Below are 15,272 nucleotides of genomic sequence, written 5' to 3'. Positions count from 1 at the left end.
TTCCATATTTAAAGATAAAAGGACACTACATAGCAGTCTGCAATGGTGCTCGAGCATACATATGCTACACTACAACATGACAAGGACTATTGTAAACGAGAGCAAAGACATGGACAAGTACACATTGATGATAAAATTAGACCATGGCCAACGTAGTATGCATCAATTAGATAATATTATCAGCCAAACAATAGACTCGATGCCTTGCTACCTGCAGTCAAGATTAGAAGATTCAGAACTGTGTTGATTTCTGTTCACTATAGGATCAAATGCTACATGAGTTCCTAGCATGCAGATCAGTGTGTAGTTCACTCTGAATTTATAGTAAGCACACAATATACAGTAAGCCAAGCTACATTGATTGATAAAAACACAGTTGGCCATTTACAGGCTCTTGCTTATGTGATGGAGGCACCATAATAAAGCAGTAAGCACATAATTTATCTCGCCATGGTGTCAGAATCAGGTAGGAGAGGAGAGGGGAAGGAAGAGATCATACCCAAGCAATTTCGCTTCTCAACCATAGCAATGCAAAATCTGGATTGTCGTCACATGCACTCAAGAAGATTTGCCTGTTGTCAGGGTCCTTGAAGAGTTTGAATGACTTTGCCTTTTTCCTCTTTTGTGACTTCCATGGTGTTAAGAATAGAAATTCATTTCTTGATTGAAAAAGCATTGCCCTCACTTTCCTCCCTATCCCTAGCTAGTTGAGCAATTTCGTCCTCAGCTTGTTCTGTTCTCATTCCGATGTATCTCTCCATCAATCCTTCTAAGTTAGTGGCTTTCTTCTGCCTCTTTGGTTCTCTTTCTTTTGTATTCCTTGTCACGGTAGCATCCCTTTCACCAGTTGCATCCCTTCTTTGTGGCATCTGATCATCTTCTAATACCCTCACATCATCATCTTCTTGGTCTGCCAATGTTTTTTGCAAATTTGAATTCAGAACTTCCATGTTCTCAACCTTGTACCCATTCTCCACTTGTGTAAGATTTGTGAGTTGATTGGATGTGTAGTTGTAGGTCCCTTCAGCTGTTTGACCTACATAATGAAGTTTTATTAAAAAAACATGTAAAGCATAAACAAAGTATGAACTTTGTTATGAGACTGACCATCATAAAGCTCCCCCATAGCCTCAAAGAGTGGAAAAGCCTTGATGTGAAACTTCTTAGCATTGGGATATGAATCTAAGATATTTTTCCATACTGCTGGACAAGCCTTAATCCTTCCTGCCTTTGCATCAAAATGGGTTCCACTTTGTTGTTTTGCGTCCTTTAGTAACTTGTACTCTCTTTTCAGCTCCTTTTCCTTCTCTTGGATTTGGGACTTGGTGAAATACACATAGTCTTCTCTCACATGAAATTTGCTTATGATCTTATTCTAGGATTCTGATGGTCATCCATTTTGACCCCTATGATCAGGGGTTTGTGCTCATGAAGTAAGTCAACAAGAGTCTTCTCTAGTGCTGAATTCCAAACAACTCTTACTTTCTCTACACAAAATAAGGATGAAACATCAGATTTTGGAGAACAATTCGATTGTAGAATTTAGCATGTAAACAAGTACTAATACCTTTTGAAGAACCCCTATGTTTTCTTGATTTTGGAGATGGCTTCTTTTGTGCAGCTTTGGATAAAAGAATGTTCAACCTTGGAGAAGCTCTTCGAACCATGCTAACTGAATAGGAACATAATTTTATGCATAAAACATTCACAACAAGAGTAGAATTTATTCATAAATAAATTCATAATAGGTTCAATTTATTACAATCCACAAAATATCAAACATATGAAAATGTGCCACTAATTTCTATTCTACTGGTAATCATTCCATATTTTTTGTGCTATCATATCTCTCAAATTATTGCCTTGATCAGTGCCTTGATCATATTGCCATGATCACCATCTAGTAGGCTGACAAAATTTTGTGGAGGAATATTATCTAGCTGATTATCTAACCATTCCTCATCCCCCTTGAGTGATCGGATAATATTATACAAAATAGTGGCAGCTACTGGTATCTTCACTTGGTTCTTGATCTTGTGAAATGTTGCAACTTTGAGGATGGGGAAGTGCTTCTTCACAACACCCAAAGTTCTTTCAACATGATTCCTCAATATTGCATGGTGATGGTTAAACAACCACTTGTAATTTTGGGGTCTGCGGTGACCTTGCCCATACTCATGCAGATGATATCTAACTCCATGATATGGTGCTAGGAAAGAAGGGGTGTTGGCATACCCACCATCAACCAAATAGAACTTGCTAGGTGGTACTTGAAAACCACTGTTCATTGTAGACCTAAGAACTCTAGCATCAGTAGCGGATCCCTCCCAACCAATATACATGAAAGTGATATTTAGGTCAAAATCACAAACTACCATCACATTTTGGCTAAGAGTGCCCTTTCTATTTCTAAATGGAGCGGCTTTGTCAGGTGATATAGTAATGGGTATATGAGTGCCATCAATTGCATCCATGCAGTTCTGCACAAGAAAAACTACATGTGACTTTCTAAATTTTGGAAGAAAATGAATAGATATTGGCCAAGGATAGAAGTGACATCACCTTAAAGTAGGGATAAAATCTGGGGTCTCTTGCAATTTTATGATGCACTTGATTAGGATTAGGAGGCTTCAGAAACCGCTTGGAGAGGGTAGGGCCAACTATGTCAAAAAAATACTTCATATGATGATGATAGGTATCACCACTATGCCCAAATTTTTCTTGTAGATCCTCAAAGGAAGCATTGTGACTAAGCATATACAAGAAGAACCCAAGCTTCTCCTCGACCTTAATCCTAGTATCATGGACCAACCTTTCCTTCCTAAGATAGTCTGCTAGTGCTATGAATATTTCAGGTTCCATTCTGAAAGCTACCCGATAGTTCCTAACATGTCCTTTAAGCAACTCCCGGACACGTTCCTCACCAGTTAGCTTCGATGTATGTCGCCACTTCTTTTTCCTCACTCCAGTACAACTAGAATCCAACAGATATAGAGTAGGAAAAAGAACAGCATCATATCATCGTCCTCCTCCCCCCTCCTCTTTCTAATGCGATCCCTTAATCTCATATTCATTGCAAAAGGTAGGAAGGTACCATGTCCCAAAAAGTACCTCTAGGAGATGATACCAGATCCCAAGATGGTGGAGGTTGGTCCTCTCCGACTCGAATAGGTGCAGGGATAATCTACAAAGAAAAAGTAGAATGTTCATTAGTAGTCTAGCATTATTAGGTTACATGAAACAACAAGTAGCAGGATTAGGATAATTTATTTTCTCATGGATGGCTAAGGCTTAACAGCAAAGTGAGAAGAATCAGCAATCATATGAGTAATGGACAAGGAGTGAGTTTGTTTCAAACAGCTAGCACAGATATATAATAGAGTAACTTAAAATAGAGGCCTATATGTAGCTACTGCAAAGGTTCACCTACTGGAACTGGAGTAAACAAGAGTCCAGTACATTTGCAGACTATCTTAGGAAGGAACAAGAGTGATGCAGACTATCTTAGGAAGGAACAAGAGTGACCAGTAACTTGTCAGTGGATTGGCTAACATAAGTATGATATTTTTCACGCTGGTTCCAGATTTCATCATCCAGGAACAATTAGCCAAATAATATAAGACCAACAGGCCAACCATTACAAATCACAAACTTTAGCAAAAGAGTAGAAATCAGGACATTTGACTTAGTTGATGACTTGTTTCTGAAACATGTTCTTGTTTGAATCATAATGTAAGAATATTAGCATAACATCAAACTTTCTATGTCTAAAACGAAGATGAAAACGTAAATCCAATGCCTCAAGACACAAGGTGGCTTGTCAACAAGTGAAAGGAAGATGCCAGCACTCAATAGTCTAATCGTTTGACACTTCCAGGTTAGAATACAAGCACTATGCAAGTTACAGACATTTCTACAAAGCTTTCACTTGTGCTAGATTAGAGCACAGGATGCCTTATTAGTTCAATTTATGATACATGGCATCACAAGGAAGAAGACCATGTTACTCAGAAGTCGGAACAAGCAGTAGTGCTTAACTGTAGCACATATCAGTACGAAGGATAAAATATTGAAACCATATAAAATATTTAGCAAAAGATGCAACATAACATGATCAAGCATAACTGCGCTCGAAAGCACATTACATCGACAGATGTCTCATGTGTGGCAACATTAGGATGGTACTGAAACTAAAATATCCAATTATCTACAGCATCATTCTATTCACCCGCGAATCAATTACCAAGTGCATCAAGAACTAGCGCTTGAATCAAGAATCAAGAGAACAACTGATAAATAAAGAATCAAGAACCGAATCTTAACGATTGGATTCTAAATCCAGTCATGTGCATGAAGAACCCTAGTATGTACAAGAGAGAAGAGGTGAAGGGGAGGATGGGTAACTCACCGGCGAGAAGACGACCACCAAAGGGGATGAGCTCTTGAGGGGAGAAGACCGCGTCACCGTCATCGCTGACCTGTTGTGCGCCTTGCGGGTATCCACCGTCGCCACCATCGGGAGGGGTCACCGTAGGGGAGACAGTCGTGCTCCTGCTGATTCACCCGCTCCGCTGTCACCATCACCACCGGTTGGAGATGTCACACTGAGCCACGTTGCCTCCACCCTCGCACGAGGGTTGGTTCCACGCCAATCAGGAGATTTTTGGTTCCCGGACGGGGTGGGAGGAACAAAGGGGTTTTGGGCAGGGAAACGACCCAAGATGGGGTGAAACAAATGCTAAATTTTTGGTGGGCCAGTATCTGAACCAGGCCAAGGTGACCCCCATGGATCGGGCCACGTTCCCGGCTGGGGATGGGCTAAATGAACAAGGCCTAACTAGAAATTAGCTAAATAGGATCCTAAGTGGAAGGAGACAATGCTTGAAGAGATGAGAGTTTTGGAAAAGAATAGAACTTTGAAGCTTGTGGATCTACCACAAGGTAAGCAATCTGTTGGGTGCAAGTGGCTTTTCACCATTAAACATACACTAAAGGGAAGGTTGGTAGGTACAAAGCCCCTCTTGTGGCAAAAGGATACACTCAGACTTATGGTATTGATTATGATGAGACTTTTGCACCTGTGACCAAGATGAATTCAGTAAGGATGACGCTTATATCTTGTGTTGTCAACTTGGATTGGGATATATATCAGATGGATGTGAAAAATGCATTCCTGCATGGTGATCTTCATGAAGAAGTATACATGCACATTCCACCTGGTTTTGAAACAAATCAAACAAATGGTAAGGTACTTCATTTGCATTGGTCTTTATATGGTTTAAAATAATCACCAAGGGCTTGGTTCGATCGTTTTAGACAATCAATGCTCAAGAGGGGTTATCTCCAAAGCAATGCTGATCATACATTGTTCTATAAGCATGCTACAAGTAAGGTAGCAATTCTAATAGTGTATGTGGATACTATTGTGATTATTGGAGATGACTCACCTGAGATTTCTAATTTGAAGAAATATCTTGCACAAGAATTTGAAGTAAAAGATTTGGGGCAATTGAGATATTTTCTTGGAATTGAAATCTCCCGGGGCTCAAAAGGGGTATTTCTTTCTCAAAGAAAATATGTTCTAGATCTACTAAAAGAAACTAGTATGCTCGAATGTCGTCCTGCAACCACACCAATTGAGCAAAATCATCGTTTAAGTAAAGGTGAGAGGACTCCCGTGGATCGAGAATGTTATCAAAGGCTTGTTGGAAGACTTATATATATATATATATATATATATATATATATATATATATATATATATATATATTCACACTCAACCTAATATTGCTTTTGCCATAAGTGTGGTGAGTCAATTCATGCATGATCCTAGATCATCTCACATGGATGCTGCCTATCGCATATTGTGGTATCTGAAGAGTTGTCCAGGGAAGGGTCTTTTATACACTCGCCAAGGAAATTTGCTGGTTGAGTGCTTTACTAATGCTGACAGGGCTGGTTGTTTGGATGACAGACGCTCAACTTCAGGATATTGTACCTTTGTTGGAGGTAACCTAGTTGCTTAGCGAAGTAAGAAGCAAAGCGTTGTAGCACAGTCTACGGTCGAGTTTCATGCTATGGCCCATGAAGTGTGTGAGCTGTTATGGTTACAAATCCTTCTAACGGAGTTGAAATTGTTTAAGTGCAAGCCCTTGATGCTATATTGTGATAGCAAAGCTGCTATTTATATAGCCAACAATCCGGTTCATCATGATAGAACCAAGCGTATTGAGATGGATCGACACTTTATTAAGGAAAGGTGGGATGGAGGAATAATTTGCATGCCTTATGTAAAATAAGCTAGTCAGGTAGCTGATGTTTTGACTAAAGGACTACCTGAAAAGGCATTTTCAACAGTTTGTAGCAAGATGAGTTATATGATATATTCACCCCATCTTGAGGGGGAGTGTCGGTGTATGTATTTGTAAGGTAGATGTAATACGGGGGCTAAAGTGTAAAATAACAAGAATAATAGATAGATAGAAGCAAAGAAAGATCGAGAGAGTAACGATCCATTCAGAGTTCCCAAAATGATATTATTCATCCACTTCTCTTCCTTACTCTAGATCCAAATTCCTCTCAAATCCACCAATTAATCTACAATACTATTCTTGTGCAAGGAAAAATAACAGCAAAGAAAATGTGGCCTAGAGCTCGCTTGCCAGTTTTACAAATTTCCATTGTTTTTTAGAAGAAAACAAAGAAGATTCATTTCTAATTACAATGTGGTAAAGATATAGTGTTTGAATTAACACGAGTACAATTATATGCTCTTGAGATTAGTTCATCAAAATGAAATGCACAATGCAGATCCCAAGTTCCCAACCAAAATAGTTCGTGGGATCTTATTACAAGCACTAACAAAGTTCGGTAACTACGAAATATTGCACCAGCATGGTCTGGTCTAGTAGGATATCAAAATTATCGATCTCTGGACGGCTACACGATGCTTTTCTGTGAGGACATCAACATATAACTAATGTCAGCTACAGGCCGCTTGGTTTGCTTGCCCGACTAGCCTGGCTTCTCCTCGCCGAGCAAGGCAAGGCTTGGCAGCGGAGGTCGGAGGAGAGCCAATCCGGTAGCAAGCAAGCAAAAAGACTTGCTTTTACAGAAATCTAGGCAACGGGCGAGATATCCAAACGCACACGACGTCCTGATCTCCATGCTTGGCTAGGCGAGGCAAGGCTGTCAAAAATTCCAAACGTACTTTACTAATTCACGTCATGGATTAAAAACGGTGAGTACTTTTCTACCTGTAAACATGGAAATTATGAGGCTGTTCACACACGTCAATGTTAATCCATATTCGTACACCAGCATACTGTAGCGCTACTGTGACACGGAGCCGGAGGAGCTAGTTTGGGTCGCTTCTCATGCTTCCTCTTTTCCCATTGGTGAGATAAGGCAGCTTTATGGCACACGGTGCTACAGTAGCAGAGCCGGAGCCACATGGAGTGGCACCAAAGAGGCTCTCAGTGTGCAACTCTTGGAAACTGAAGATCGATGGTGGAAGATTACATCAAATGTGTCATAGTTTAGAGGCTGAGAAATCTGGTAGTGACAGATTTCCAACACTCGAATCCTCAAACGATTTTTCAGGTCCAATCAGAGACTCAGAGCTAACTTCATTAACTAAAAGCACGAGTACCATGTTCCTTCAAACAAGAAAGCAGAAAGAACGGTGACTATTGTCATGTGAAAAAGGTTAGCACCACATATGTGAAGATGGCTAACTTAATTACTCTACACTTGAGCACAAGGCGAAGCAATCCATCGCCAGCAAGTTAAAATAAGCAAACCTTATGACCATTGTTATGTGAAAAAGGTTACACCACATATGCACAACAAAGTTCATTTCAGGTGGTGCTAATACAACTTACGCATTACATATATGCCGTCAAATTTACAGGTACTTTCTCCTGCAAGCATAGACAATTCAATCATCAAAGCACCAGCCAAACAATTCCACTAAAGTGCAAGCAGTCCCTTTACATAAAAAGAAGAAAGAATTACTCCATATATACACATGGGCAACTGAATAGTCATAAAGAGCATAAATACAAGGGCGGTAAAACCCAGTGTCCTGTCTTGGTGACAGAATCTCGTTCAGAAGCATCTAAAAAGAACAGGAAACACTAACACATAACATATACACAATCTGGCAGAATTCTCCCTACAGTCGAAAGAACTGTTACCTGCTTTCCGACCACTAAAGAACAAAGTAAGGAAGAAAATTCATCTATAGGCCATAATGAAGAACCTCTCCCCACAAACTCACCAAAAAGATACTTTATTAATTATTACCGGGCTCGTATCCCTCCCTTTTCTTTTTGGAGTTGCTTTGAGTAAGCTGCAGCCTTAGCATCTAGGGTAGTCTGCTTCTTCCGCCTCGACTGTCCAAGAGCTGATGGGTCAAACAACGGCCCCGACCATGTTTGCGAGGTCCCCTTCTCAATGGGGACTACTGTACTGAAGGAAGCATCCTGGTGCTCAAACATAGGCTCCATGTGACGACAGGATCCCAGCGGATTACCCATCGCTCCGTCCTGATGTGGTGGAGGAAACTTTTCACTTTTGCTCTTTGCGTTTGCATGGGTTATCATCCGTCGCCTCTGCTGTTATTAAGAAATTTGTGAAGCTTAATATTAGGCACCATATTATCCAATAACATATGAAAGTCACAAACTGCATCAGTTTACTTTTGCGAAGCTTAATATTGGGCACCATATTATCCAATAACAATTGAAAGTCACAAACTACAGAGTTTACTTATGCCACATCAATTATAGTTTTGATACATGTTAATTCAAATGCAACAACTCAACTCATTTGTTTTGAGCAGCAAAAAAGAAAAAGGAAAGGAAAAAAAGAAGATAGATTCTCTCCATTTCGCAGCAACGAGAAATGTACTAAGAGCACAAGTACATAAACAGGAGAATATGCTCGGAAGGTTTTGCTCGAATTAAAACAGAGTGGCCATTGATTTTGTGAAAAAAAATATATTTGGCAGAAGTGCAATAAAAATTGTCGGTTTTGATCATATTATGTGTTAATTTCAACTTTTTTTACAACTCTTTGGCCTGTCTAAGTAGTGAATTTTGCTATGGCTAAGTTTTTCCCTTAAAATGGGGTAAAAAAATAGAGTTCCACGAACACTCATTTTCCTGCACAAGCTTTGCCACAATTGTATTCATTTTGGGATAGCTTAGTGAACAACTCTTAGCATGCGTTTGGTTTTGGGACGACATGAGTCGGATCGGAGCCAACCCCCTTCTATAGGTTGAACCCAGCTCGTGTTTGGATGAGAGGGATGGAGAGGGATGGGTTGGACCCAGTCTTTTGTTTGGTTGAAGAGGTTGAGAGAGTTGGGATGGATGTCTTTTTAACACCATTAGTTGTGGGCCCCACCTGTCAGCTGCGGGGCCCACATGTCATCCTCTTCTTTTCTTTTTTTTTCCCACACCATCTTCTTCATCCTCCACCTCCTCTGTGCTCCCTCCTAGCCGCCTCCTCTACTCCTCTGCTCCCCGCTCCCTCCATCTGCCGGGTGCCGCCCGCTCCCTCCCTCCCGGCCGCCTCCTCACTGCCCAGCACCGGCCACCGCCTCCGCTAGGCCGCCTACTCCCTCCCTCCACCGGGCGCCGCATGCTCCCTCCTCCCCGCCTCGGCCCCGGCCGCCTCCTCCACGCCCCGCGCTAGCCCCCACCTCCGCTCCGCGCCAGCCCCCGCCTTCTCCCTGCCTGCCATCGCCTCCTCCCCGCCCATCGACCACCGCCTCCTCCCCGCCCGGCGACGCCTCCTCCTCCCCGCCCGGCGACGCTTCCTCCCTGCCCGGCGCTACCCCATCCCCAACCCGCGCCGGCCCCCGCTTCCTCCACGCCCGACGCCGCCTCCTTCATGCCGCCCGCCTCCTTGACGGCGAGCCCTGGGTGCGCGTCCCGGAGCCTGGCGACCGAGGGAGGCAGCGAGCACAGAGACGAAGAAGCACGGCGTCCATCTGGGTCGGCGTGGTTCCTCCGTTTTGGAGGAATGCAGCAAACCCGGATCTCATGGGAATATTCCCATTTAGGTTGGACCCAACCCACATCCTTTTTCAACCAAACGTGGGATGTGGGTCGAACCCATTCCGACCCACTACAACCCCGTAACCAAACACATGGTTAGTTTCCCCTAAACAAGGAAGGATAACTTATCGTGGTGAAATCAAAATTGGATTACCTAACAGTATCAGGCAATACAATCAGCTTGACAGTTTCCATATTTCTTATGGTGAAACCATAGCAAGCAAAACAAGCATACACTTCAGTCATAAATAGATTTAACTTACATCTAAGTTTGCTTGGATCTCTGCATTAGCTTCTGGTGCTGGTCCAGCCCTGTGAGATCGATCCCGTGGTCGAGTCCTTTTTGCTTCTCCTTTGGCCTTTGCAGCAGCTCGTAGCCTAGCGAATAATAACACAGCACAGAAAAATACAGTATCACGATTGATCCAGTACAAACTAGTTACAAAGATGACTATATCTGTTACTGCTTCTTGGTGCAGCAACTCTTGATTGAAAAGAAAGAGTTAATCAATAGCATTTGGAGCAGGACTGCATGCAGATATATGCTATTCAAGTCTACAAAAGTGTTGAGCCAATAACAGGTTGATGGTCTCAGTCTTTTTTGCTTCTAGTTAATTCCTACCTCCTAGCAGTAAAAGGTAAAACCTGAACACTAAACCCACAAAGAATAGTATAAATTGGCTGCATGACAGTTTGCAGGAAAATACAGAAAGTTCTATCAGATCTAGATGCTTCCATTCCTCCATTTTATACGAATGAGTTACAAATAATTATGGTTAAATAAGGAATGACATGAATCCATAATGTGTTCAAAATCACCATCAATAATTCATGACTCAAAACTCTAATTAGTTCAACTTGACATATGATGGTCCATGTAACCCACCCATCAAGTGGGTGATGTAAAATATCGAAGGAAGGTAGTTCAACATTTTAATTAGTTCTCAAACATGTTGATATCTGCACGTATGTACACAACAAAAAGGGAAAAGGGTAGGTGGGAACACACCTTCTAGCTTCCTCATCTCTCAACTTGGCATCCATCTCCTTGCTTGGTGGATATGTTGGCAAACTTGAAGGGTCACAAGCATAAGGCTCGGTTGAAAAAAACTACAAAGGCCAAATTTAAAAAAAAAATTGAGTACACCCTGGGGCAACCTGAATATTCTTGCTAAGATACAAAATAATGCATTCATTATGTAGAGCATGTGCTCTCTTCACTGCCCGATCCTAATAAAAAAAAGACCACCTGCTCCCTCTTATCAACAGAAGCAGGTTTGGTTGCGAGTGTTACGGAAATAGTGTTGGGTGCAACCAAATGGAGGACTGGTGGTAATGCAATGGATGTGTACATGGGTTATAGGGCAAGAAAACACTCCTAGAGATAAGGCAGTATCACAGGATTACAAATCCTAAACTAGCAAACACAGAAATAAGCCAATATATTCTAGTACTAGGCAGGCAGACTGCCAGTGTCAAGGAAAGAGGCAGGTGTTGGTCATCATTGTCAGTTCACAGGCTGGTTGTAGCTGATAAGGGGTGCATGATAAATATTATAATTTTTTGAACCCAGCTCATGTAGAGGAGTCAGCTCTTGAAGCTTTTTTTGCATGCCTCAGTTGCTCCAACATTTCGGAATTGAGTCCAGAATGGCTAAAATGCCTCAAAACTGACTAACTTAAACTTTTAAAGAAAAATATCTCCTACCATTTTGAGAAATTGCTCACACCCAGAGTCCCAGACATAGGGTGTTGCTCTCTTGGTTAGAGCCCAAATACTGAAGGCCTCATTTTTATGCTTTCAACACACATCATATGCCAACATTTCAATATCTCTAGGCTAATGAGAAGTTTTCCCAAGCTAGTTTTTTTGCACTACTTTATAATGTATAAATCATCACAACACTAATAGTATGGATATAATGAGCCTGGTAGGAGAGCACCTGTTTTGAAGAGACATTAGGCTATTGCACTAACAGAAATTCATGCAAAACAGAATCATGTCACAGTTGCTTGCAAAGACTACAATACATGCAATACATAACTAAAATTTGAGTATTGTATTATATCATACAGATTTCCCCCAGCTAGCAGAATTCTGCTCCATCTGTAGACATTAACATTTCAAGCAATTGTTTTATTCTAGACCTAAATTGTTTATCCTGCAGCACAATACTTCGCTTCATGCTAACATTTCTGATCAGACACCTAAAAATTTTCTTTCCAACTAAAAAGAAGAGGAAGGATAGAAACATACATCACTGTGCAATGCAGCCGTCGCAGTTTGACGCTCAGCTGGATCAATTGCAAGCAAAGTTTCAACCAATGGCAGAGCCGAAGCAGGAAAATCTTTAAATGTCTCCCTGATGCAACGTTTATAGGGCTGTTGGGGTTTGAATATTGTTGCATGTGGCAGTTTAGACTTCTTCCAATACTCCTCTGAAGGGGAGCCACATAGCTTGAAAATCTTGTGCAACTGTTCCACCTGGTAAACAGTGTACATCACAGTTTTAACAATAGAGACAGTAGTTGCATTCAACTAACCAAATATAGCAAAGATAAACATAAAAAACTAATCAAGTACTGAAAGTGGCTGTCAAATGACAAAAGCTTAGTATCTACCTCTGGAGAGTTAAGTATTTAATCTTTAAAAAATAACTAAGAGTTGAACATGTAAGTGGAGTTCAATCTTATTGTGGTGTTGGTCATCCTACCAGTACCGGTTATGTAAATGAATGCTTAGAAACACCTATAACTATAATGTTGGGAGATTTCCAACAATGGACACAATTGCATCGACAGCTTATTATAGTAGAAAAGACAGAAGCGTGTTTTTCAACAGAAGTTTCCAATAAAGTCATGTTGCCAACAACCAATGAGAGTATGTACTATCCCTTAGAGAAACACTAGTCAGACACTAACACTAAGGTCAAAAGCTCATTCATATCTTCCCATAATGACAATGAACATGTTCACAAACAACCACTTGCCAAAACATAAAAAATTGAAGATCAGATGCCGTAGACACACCGCTGTCCTCATAATGAAATCTCATGTAAAAAGTCAACATCTACAGTCACCACCACATTCTTTATAATAAGAACAGTGGGAAGACAAGATTTAGCCATGGTCCCAAGGATTACTACAAAAGATAACATGGTAGAATACAGAGTGACCCCACGTTCAAGACTCACCTCGGTGCGCCCAGGCATTATGGGCTTCCCATACAAAAGCTCTGCCAGAATGCACCCAGCACTCCACAAATCAATGCCTACACCATAATCAGTGGCACCAAGTAACAGTTCCGGTGGCCGATACCACAGCGTGACCACGCGGCTCGTCATTGGCCGCTTATGCCGTGGATCAAAGAACGTCGCCAACCCAAAATCCGCAATCTTAAGAATCCCATTATTATCCAACAACAAGTTTGACCCTTTAATATCCCGGTGCAATACATTATTGTCATGACAATGCTCAAGCCCCGATAACAGCTGCTGCATGTAACATTTTATCTGCAAGATAAAAACACTGGCATCAAACTCCATAGTTCCACCAAGTACATCCCCCTCTAAAACAGGAATGAAGTCTCACACACCTGAGGCAACGTGAACTTGACATCAGGGCTCGCTGCGAGCCCAGCAAGGTCATGCTCCATGTACTCGAAGACAAGGTACAGGCTACATGACATCCTGGAGGTGACCAAGCCCTCCAATTTGATCACATTGGGGTGGTCAAGCCTCCTCAGGATCAGTATCTCCCTGGCCATGAACTTGACGCTCTCTGGCTCCAGGTTGTCGAACCGGACCTTCTTAAGAGCCACGATGCGGCCGGAGACGGTGTCCCTCGCCCGGTACACGTTGCTGTACGTGCCCGATCCTATCTAAGAGCGAACCGCCGGACAAAGCCACCACAGCAGAGGAATAGCGAGTCAGTACTCTGGTAGCAGGACGACGAATTTCGTAGATTTCAGGACACTCACCTTATTGAGCTTCTCGAAGGTGTCGGCGCGGCGCGGCGCCCACCCGCGGAGGGCCTCCCCGGCGACGGCGACGAGCCACGGAGGCCAGCCCGCGGCGAGCTGCTCCGCCGCGGCGGCCGCGGGGACGCAGCCCTGCCTGGGCCCCGCGGCCTTGCGGCCCCCGAGCCGCCGCCGCGGCCTCCCGTCCCCACCGGCGGAGGGTGACCCGGCCTCGGCCGCCGCCGCCGCGGCGCCGGGCTGCGGGGACGCCTTCTCCTTGCCCCTCTTCCTCCTCGGCGCCGCGGGGGGCGACGCGCCCGCGCGGCCGAAGACGCAGCCCATGGCCGGTGCCTGGCTGCCCTCGCCTCTTCTACCCTTCCCTCCTCCTCTCGGAACCTCCTCGAAGCATCTAGCCCGCCCCCCGAGCCGCTAGGGTTTCGGCTGCCCTCCTCGCCCCGTCGAGGGGAGCGAGCGCGCGGCGAGGGGTGGAGTGGAGTGAAGGCGAGGAGGAATCAATCAATCAAATCAATCAGCGAACACGAGAGGGAAGGAAGAAGAGGGAGAGGAAGGGCAGTTGTGTGGATGAGCATTTAATAGGTCACGTGGCGGTGGGGCTGACCCGTGGGGCCCGCAGGAGGGGTCAGAGGGGGTCAACAGCTGGCGGAGCGGTAACCCGTTGGCCCATCCATAATTCGCAGCACGCTGCTGCTGCAGCGCCCAGCCGCAGCGCAGCGTGGGGTGGTGTTATTGGGGTGGGGCCCGCGACGTGGTGGGGCGGGTGATAAAGGCGGTTTAGTCGTTTTGCGGTTGGCGGCGGGGTTCGAGCCGTAAGGAATAATATCTGTCAGCTGTTCGTGCTGCGCTGTGCCGTGAATCAAACCGCACTCCACAGCGCCGAGAGCGAGGAACGGAACACGATTGCTTGGCCCGCGTCGAGAAGTTCGCACAGAACTGTGTGATCGTGGATCCTTCATTCCTTCTTCGCGTGTGCTGATCCAACGCGGATCTTCAATCAAATTTCAAGTTAAAAACATTTCAACTTTTATTTTGCGAATAAAACATGTCAGCTTGAATATACAAAACAACAACAATTCAACAAAATGGCACGCGGCTATTCCATACATATCCTCCCTTCTGTGTTCGGATGGCAGCCAAAACCTTAGCGGGTGGCAGCCAAAACCTCACGCCCGCTAAGGTTCAGCATGCCGCAATTATTTAGGCACCTGTTTCTGACGGAGATTTGGCGTG

At 43.5% G+C, this 15,272-nt stretch overlaps 1 protein-coding gene and 2 pseudogenes across 2 annotated transcripts; all 3 read right to left on the bottom strand.

The window, feature by feature from the left end:
* Positions 1-388: 388 nt before the first annotated feature.
* On the bottom strand, positions 389-1,667 carry LOC117856274 (uncharacterized; annotated as a pseudogene).
* Positions 1,668-1,850: 183 nt separating this feature from the next.
* Positions 1,851-3,074, bottom strand: LOC140222970 (uncharacterized; annotated as a pseudogene).
* Positions 3,075-7,938: 4,864 nt separating this feature from the next.
* On the bottom strand, positions 7,939-14,588 carry LOC117857189 (probable serine/threonine-protein kinase At1g54610). 2 transcript variants are annotated; one of them, XM_034739704.2, is made up of 7 exons: positions 14,046-14,588; positions 13,662-13,946; positions 13,261-13,578; positions 12,324-12,551; positions 11,077-11,177; positions 10,331-10,445; positions 7,939-8,615 (listed from the first exon to the last, which is right to left on the bottom strand). In XM_034739704.2, exons 1-7 carry the CDS (start codon positions 14,364-14,366, stop codon positions 8,304-8,306), a joined length of 1,680 nt encoding a protein of 559 aa, XP_034595595.1. In that variant the 5' UTR covers positions 14,367-14,588; the 3' UTR covers positions 7,939-8,303. The 2 variants fall into 2 exon arrangements, with proteins under 2 accessions (XP_034595595.1, XP_034595594.1); XM_034739703.2 differs by having other exon boundaries at positions 7,939-8,618; positions 14,046-14,586.
* Between the last annotated feature and the right edge of the window lie 684 nt (positions 14,589-15,272).

Source organism: Setaria viridis, chromosome 5 (genome assembly GCF_005286985.2).
Source record: "Setaria viridis chromosome 5, Setaria_viridis_v4.0, whole genome shotgun sequence".
Taxonomy (NCBI): Eukaryota; Viridiplantae; Streptophyta; class Magnoliopsida; order Poales; family Poaceae; genus Setaria; species Setaria viridis.
Note: the sequence above shows the minus strand (reverse complement) of the source record. Positions and strands in the feature narration are given on the sequence as shown.

What these genes read in the sequence shown, in the direction of transcription:
- LOC117857189 (XM_034739703.2), bottom strand. Translation starts at nt 14,366, where the DNA reads ATGGGCTGCGTCTTCGGCCGCGCGGGCGCGTCGCCCCCCGCGGCGCCG. An exon ending in TCAAGTTCACGTTGCCTCAG is followed by an intron (nt 13,579 to 13,661) that starts GTGTGTGAGACT and finishes TTTATCTTGCAG; the next exon opens with ATAAAATGTTACATGCAGCA. An exon ending in TAATGCCTGGGCGCACCGAG is followed by an intron (nt 12,552 to 13,260) that starts GTGAGTCTTGAA and finishes ACTGTTTACCAG; the next exon opens with GTGGAACAGTTGCACAAGAT.